At 43.2% G+C, this 8014-nt stretch overlaps 1 protein-coding gene across 1 annotated transcript; it reads right to left on the bottom strand.

Annotated features, from left to right (window-relative positions):
• Window positions 1-378: 378 nt before the first annotated feature.
• On the bottom strand, window positions 379-3183 carry LOC117594149 (piggyBac transposable element-derived protein 4-like). Its single transcript, XM_034291257.1, has one exon. It carries the CDS (start codon window positions 3181-3183, stop codon window positions 1714-1716), a length of 1470 nt encoding a protein of 489 aa, XP_034147148.1. The 3' UTR covers window positions 379-1713.
• Window positions 3184-8014: the final 4831 nt, after the last annotated feature.

Raw genomic sequence — 8014 nt, 5'->3', positions numbered from 1 at the left:
GGTGGCCCTGTTTTAAAAAAAAAAACATTGAAATGACAATTAACTTTTTTTAAACGGTCACTAAATGTAAATAAGTTTACACTGCGTGCACAATTATTATTCTTTAATATTTATTTTATTGTTGAACAAACAATAAAATAACAAACAGTCATTCCAAAACACCTTTGAACCTCAAACCTGAATGTTTAACCTTTTCACACGTAAGTTCCAAATATCTCTTCCAGGCACCCCAGCGTGAGTTTTTTTGCGCGTGATTTCAGTGTTAGCTCTGAGTTCTAGAATGTGATTATGACGTCACAGGATTGACCTGCAGCTCCATTCGCTGCAGTTTACCAGAACCACGCTGTTTGCTATATATATAGTTCTTTTTTTTATTTTGACCAGTCAATTTAAAATTATATTTCTATATGACAACCAGCAATAACATAGGTAAATCATTTTAAAAACACTAACTAAATAATACATTGACAATACAACTTCTGCAGTGTAGAATTTACTTGAGCTAGCCATTAGCCAGCGTGTTTCTTTCAATGCATCAACTAATGTACTACTGTAGTGGATAAAAGCACATTATCTGCAAAGCATGGCACTCGTGTAAATTGTAATATTATGTTAAACAGTGCTTAGCCCATTTAACACAGTAGCCGATTTCATTTAGCCTACCCCAGTGCAATATGCAGAGAAAATATTTTTCTAAAAAACTTTTCAGTTGATGTTGGTAGGTTAGAGCTGAAGTACTTAGCCGATGCATTGACTTTAGCTAGGTTGGGTATAGCTAAGGTTAACCTTATGGTCTGTCAACTTTTATGAAATCGTTAAGATTATTTGGGACACGAGAATTTGCTGAACGTCTTCCGGACCTGGCTATGCATTCGTGACTACGGATCTTTTTCCGACAATGGTGAGTGTTGTATAATTGCATAAACTGTAAACAGAAATGTGTTGGTTTTCGTTATGGTCTTCATGTCGATGTATGTATAGCCAATAACATTGTGATCAAGAGGCGGTCTGAATTCAGTGTCCTTGTGCATAGTTTTCTTGGAATTAAAAACAGTAAGAAAAGGCGTTAACTGTATTGAGGACACTGCATACGAGTATTCCACTGAAAAAAAACTTTATTTACAATTCCTCTAACTGGAATATAAATAACGCACAAAGTTAGAAATACAGTACTGTGAAAAAGTCTTATGCCCCCGAAAGACTAACTAAATACATTTTACAATAACAATTTATTTGGGTACTAAGACACTTACTAGAAGACAAAACATGCACAGCAGTAAAAAAGACCACACAAAACAGAACAAGGAATATAATTGCTCAATAGTGCTTGAGAGTGTGGTACTCCCCAAAGCATGGTGTAACACATAGGGGTGTGTCACAAGGTACACACATGTACTTTGTTAACTTCCTCAGCTTCCTGCTCCTGGTCCCGGACATACATACTTTGCAGTGCCTCCTTGTTCGGCTGCCTTGGGCATCTGTCTGAGGCATTTCAGCTGGGAAATGTCGTGCAGTGAGGCGCAGGGGGTTGTCGCCAGAAGGCCGGCCTCCTGTGGGTGGACGGCGAGGGATGTGATGCTCCTCCAGCAGCTCTCTCATGAGGTTCTCCCGATATTTCTGGTATGTGATAACCTCACCTATACGTGTGACAGAGTTGAAGATAATGAGTGAGAGTTACATTATGCAATTATATTGACATTTGTGTATACCCAATTACAAAGAAACAACTTGTTCAGTTGTTATCTTACCGGTCAGATGGCGATGTACAATATGGCTGTTGAAGAGTGCAGTGTCCACAAGATGGAAGAATATCTTCTTGTACCACTTGGTGGTTTTGCGGGCACACTCCACAAAGCTGTTGACCATGTCAACCCTATCAACAGCTCCCATCTTTTTATTGTACTCCTGCACACAGTCAGGTTTCACCTTCCTCTCTCCTGTCAGGTGGTCGACCCTTCCGGTTTCTGACATGGTGGCAGTATGGACAGTGGAGAGGACATGAACATCCCTCTTGTCATGCCACTTCACAGCTAGCTGTTTCCCATTGTCCAAGAATTCAACCTCCCCTTTCTGCATCTTCCTGCTGCTGAATCTTGGCATCCCCTTCCTGTTACTCCTGACTGTGCCACAGGCCCCAGTGTTGTTAGACAAGAGATGTTGAAACAGAGTTGGACTGCTGTACCAGTTGTCAACATAAAGTGTGTGGCCCTTGCCAAGGTGAGGAGCCAACATGGTCATTACCACTGATCCAGACACACCAAGACCCTCATAATTCTGGATGTCAGTAGTGGACCCTGTGTATATTATAATGTCTTGAACAAATCCTGTCTTGACATCACACAGAAGAAAGAATTTGACCCCGAACCTGTGCCTTTTGGAGGGAATATATTGTCGAAAGGACAACCTACCCTTCCACAGCATTAGGGATTCGTCGATGCACAGATCTTTGTAGGGGACAAAGACCTGACCAAATGCTTGTGTCAGTCCTGATAGAACTCTCCTTATTTTGTGCAAGGGATCTTGGAGGTTTGCTGTGGCGTTGTTGGCAAAGTGCAGGCATCGTAGGAGGACTAAGAAGCGGTCTTGGGAAAAGAGTGTTGCAAAGAAGGGTGTCGCTAACATGGGATCTGAACTCCAATATTCCCTCAGGGAGTTCTTCCTCACTATTCCCATGAGGAGGACAGCCACCAAGAAGGTATACATTTCATTAACAGATGTTGACACCCACTTGACAAGCTTTCCCCTTACTCCTGGCTCTGTCTTCTCCTGCAGCTCCAGTGCATAGCGGTTGGTCTCCTCCACTATGTCTCCAACCAGCTGCTCTGTCATAAAGAGCTTGAAGCACTCTGCCTCAGTGGGAGATGGCAAACTGGTTTGCACTCCTGACTGGCCCTCATCAAAGGCAATGGCAGGGACAGGGGGGGTAAAATGACTGTTGTCCTTCCAGTGGCTGCTGCTGACTTCCATCACATCACCCACAAGTGGCCTGCCTCCATCCTCATCACCATTTTCCATGAGGATTTGGGTGGTTACCTCAGGGTTCTCCATAGCCACAAGATTAGGGGGTAGCTCCTGGTCACTGTCAGAGTCTGACGCCTCACTCTGATATTCTGACTCATTGTCAGAATTAAAAAACAACTCAACTATGTCTTCATTTGTTAGCTGTCTCTGTTTGAAAGACATTGTATTTCCCCCAAAAAATTTAGTAGCTAGGTAAATTAGATTAGAGAATAACTAATGAGCGACTGTCAGCGGTGATGTTATTTTCATGAATGAGTACCGGCGCGAAAAGTACTGGCACGCGTCACTTGTATCAATAAATCAAGCTTACTATCTGATAATGATTTGTGTGGTAATAATTTCTTTATTTATGTTATTATACTCGTTTTAAGTGCATATGACAAATTATTAATTCCGATTCTTGCATACTTAAGAGGTCGGTGTAAATAGTTTGTTTCAAGGTTATAGTGATGAGTTTGAGCTATTTTAGATAAATACGGTCTGAGTGCGTGGCCATTTCTGTTTACATTGCAATGCAGTATGGGAGTCGTAAGGTCAACCCAACCTAAGACAATCAAAAAGGAGCTGATTCACCAATATGTCCAGAAGGCAAGCAAATGGAAATGACTGGGGCTGACCGTCCGTTCAATTAGGATATCCAATCTACATACATACTCTTCCGCTTACCATTATATATGGTTGATTCGCATAAACGAACATAGCAGCGCCAACAAACGTTAGCTACTTTCGGGTTACTAACATCTTTGGATTTATTTGCCCAATGATTTTGACCAGGCGTCAGCTCACCGGGATATGGTAAGTTGTTGCTAACATCATTCGTTTTAGTGTGAGGCGTATTATGAGTTTTGATTTTTTTAGATTAATCTTTGTCACAAGTACAATACTAAGAAATGCAGTTAGCGTCTAACCAGCAGTGCAAACAAGAGGTCAGAAACTTTACAAGTGGGATGTATACATGTGCAATGCAGGCAATGCAGTACAAAAGTAGTGCTGTAATACTGTTTTAGTTTGCGCCATCGGTTCGCTACTAGATCTGCCAATTGAGCTATTGTTAGTGAACCCAAACAAACTGACTGGATTAACCCCACGTTAGCTACATGCATTGAGTGGCATTCAGACGGTTGACATGAACAGTCACTTTGCCAGATAAGGAACACGACATACAGTGCATTGCAAGCTTCTCTCTTTGACTCGAATTCAAAGCTGCAAAAGCTGGTTGATGTGTAGCTAACTGTAGCTAGCTAGCAAACGCCAGTTAACCGCTAGCTAACAAAGTGTGACAGCGAAAATGAAGATCATAGTTTTCCCAGGATGGCAAATCTGTCCGAAAGACTGGCAAATGTAAATGACCATCAGGTCTTAAGAGTTACTCACCTTTCTTTATCTTCGGTTGATAAAAAGCATAGCAGCGCCCTCAACGGGTAACGTAACTTCTAGTAAGGTTTTACAAAATTATTTTGACAACTTGTCAGCTCTTTCAGGAAATGGTTAGATGCTCTATAGAAGTCGCTAATATCATTCGTTTTTGTGTGTTATGTTTATTGTAGAAAATATAACTGCTAGTGTTGGCTGCCTGTTGGTACATAATTAACCTTTTTTTAATGCTTGCTACCTGGTTAATATTATAGTGTGGTCTTGAAACAATTACAATCAGGAAATAAAGTTATAAACGCTGGTTGAGCTAAATGTGAGTAAATAACAGCGCGGTCTGACCAGCCATTGTTACGTCACTCGTACCTAGGCGTTCTAATGGTGCGTTCTAAACAACACGTTCTAATCACACCGGTGTGATCGTACGCTTCAGGGACCACTCTAGACTGATCACACCGGTGTGATCGTACGCGTCAAAGGGTTAACAAAGGAAAAATTTGTTTTGATCTTTCTCAGGGGAATACATGTGTGCTCAATTAGGCAACAATTAGTGTGCACAATTATTAGGCAACTAAATTACAAAAAACAATTCTGCAACTCACTTGTTTATCCTCCATTTTTAAAGTAACAGCAACAAATAAGTAGCACAAAATTAAAATTAAATAATATTTCTGGCCTTTCTTGATCTGTTCACAATCAACTTTGGCTGAATCAGCAACCACAGCCTCCCAAATGTTGTTCAAAGAGGTGTATTGTCTTCCCTGACTGTAAACCTCACTTTTGAGAAGGGTCCCAAGTTCTCAATAGGATTTAAGTCAGGTAAGGAAGGGGCCCAGGTCATTATTCAGGCATCTTTGAGGCCCTTGCTTGCTATCCAAGCGGTGGAGTACTTTGATGCATGTTATGGAGCATTGTCCTGCATAAAGAACATGGCCTTCTTGAATGCAGAGGACATCTTCCTGTACCAATGCTTGAAGAAAGTATCTTCCAGAACCTGGAAATAGGTATGGGAGTTGAGTTTCAGTCCATCTTCAACCCAAAAATGATAGCAGCCCATACCAGCACCCATCCTCCACCTGGCTGGCGCCTGACTGAAGTGGTGCCCTGTGTCCATTAGTGATCCATCCACAGGCCCATCCATCTGGTCCATCAAGAGTCACTCTCAGTTCATGTGTCCATAAAACCTATGAAAAATAAAATCTGTCTTCAGGTATTTCTTTGTCCAATCTATATGCTTCAACTTGTTAATCTTATTCAGTGGTTGTCTTCTTTCAGCCTTCTTGACCTTGGCCATGTCTATGAGCACTTGAATCCATGTACTTCTGGACACTTCAGGTAGGTTATAGTTCTGGAATATGGTGGCGCTGGAGGAAAAGGGGTTCCTGGTGGCTTCACATTTAATTCTTCTCAAGTCTTTTCCTGTAAACTTGCGTCTTTTCTTCTCCATGCATTTTTTGCACCCCAGTTGACTATTCACAACAAAACGTTTGAGTGTCCGGGGGTCACACCTGAGTGTTATATCTGTCTGAAAGGCATTTTACAATTTGTTATTTTTCAGTTTCAGTTAAATCTTTTTTTTGGCCCATTTTACCTTAGGTCATAAAGCTGCCTAATTATTCTGCACACCTTGATATAAGGTGTTGTTCACTGTTGCCACACCCTCCCTCATTACACAAATACATACCACTTGAAAATGATTAAATCCAATGAGCATTCAAGTTTATATGGTTTGGAGTTGGAAAATGTGCATAGAAATAATAATACAATCAGAATACTCACTTGCCTAATAATTGTGCATGCAGTGTAGAACAGTTTAGAAGTGCATAAAGGTGGAGCAAAAATTAAAACAAAACCCCACCAACACAACAAGCAACGTTTTTTTACTTTTTTAAACAAAAAGGCATCACACAGTCTCAAACAACACATGAAATCAATAACCCATCAGGTGCAAGGAAAAAAAAGGGAACTGAAAAACACAACTTAATTGGTAATGAGGAGCTGCTGAGTAGGTGGTGTACACTGCTGCCATCATCTCCTGCCAGCAGTTAGTACACCGCTGAGGTTCCCTTTAAACAGTTTTCTTCAGTCTGTAGTGGAGTGAAGTCCTGAGAACTGACACCTGCTTAGAGAATGGTGTTAATACACATAAATACAATTTATAGCATATTTTAAATTAAATATCAATAAAATGGACATGTATGACCTTAATCTACCCATAAATACCCAGAAAACCAGTAGTAACACACTACGCCGTCATGGATTAAAATCCTGCAGCGCACGCAAGGTCCCCCTGCTCAAGCCAGCACATGTCCAGGCCCGTCTGAAGTTTGACCATCTGGGTGATCCAGAGGAGGAATGGGAGAAGGTCATGTGGTCTGATGAGACAAAAATAGAGCTTTTTGGTCTAAACTCCACTCGCCGTGTTTGGAGGAAGAAGAAGGATGAGTACAACCCCAAGAACACCATCCCAACCGTGAAGCATGGAGGTGGAAACATCATTCTTTGGGGATGCTTTTCTGCAAAGGGGACAGGACGACTGCACCGTATTGAGGGGAGGATGGATGGGGCCATGTATCGCGAGATCTTGGCCAACAACCTCCTTCCCTCAGTAAGAGCATTGAAGATGGGTCGTGGCTGGGTCTTCCAGCATGACAACGACCCGAAACACATAGCCAGGGCAACTAAGGAGTGGCTTTGTTAGAAGCATCTCAAGGTCCTGGAGTGACCTAGCCAGTCTCTAGAACTGAACCCAATAGAAAATCTTTGGAGGGAGCTGAAAGTCCTTATTGCCCCGATACCTGAAGGATCTGGAGAAGGTCTGTATGGAGGAGTGGGCCAAAATCCCTGCTGCAGTGTGTGCAAACCTGGTCAAGAACTACAGGAAACATATGATCTCTGTAATTGCAAACAAAGGTTTCTTTACCAAATATTAAGTTCTGCTTTTCTGATGTATCAAATACTTATGTCATGCAATAAAATGCAAATTAATTACTTAAAAATCCTACAATTCAAACCCCCCTTAATGATGAAAAAAATATTGAGTACCGTGACGTCGCCCGGTATGGCGCAGCCGGGGCCCCACCCTGGAGCCAGGCCCGGGGTTGGGGCTCGTATGCGAGCGCCTGGTGGCCGGGCCTTCCCCCATGGGGCCCGGCCGGGCTCAGCCCGAACGGGCGACGTGGGGCCGCCCTCCCGTGGGCTCACCACCCACAGGAGGGACCATAAGGGGCCGGTGCGAAGAGGATCGGGCGGCAGTCGAAGGCAGGGGCCTAGACAACCCGATCTCTGGACACGGAAACTAGCTCTAGGGACGTGGAATGTCACCTCGCTGGCGGGGAAGGAGCCTGAGCTAGTGCGTGAGGTTGAGAGGTTCCGATTAGAGGTAGTCGGGATCACCTCTACGCACGGCTTGGGCTCTGGAACCACACTCCTTGAGAGAGGATGGACTCTTCACCACTCTGGAGTTGCCCATGGTGAGAGGCGGCGGGCTGGTGTGGGTTTGCTTATAGCTCCCCAGCTCTGCCGCCATGTGTTGGAGTTTACCCCGGTGAACGAGAGGGTCGTTTCCCTGCGCCTACGGGTCGGGGATAGGTCTCTCACTGTTGTTTGTGCCTACGGGCCG

This window comes from Esox lucius, chromosome 3 (assembly GCF_011004845.1).
Source record: "Esox lucius isolate fEsoLuc1 chromosome 3, fEsoLuc1.pri, whole genome shotgun sequence".
NCBI lineage: Eukaryota > Metazoa > Chordata > Actinopteri > Esociformes > Esocidae > Esox > Esox lucius.
This window is presented reverse-complemented; position numbering and strand designations above follow the sequence as displayed.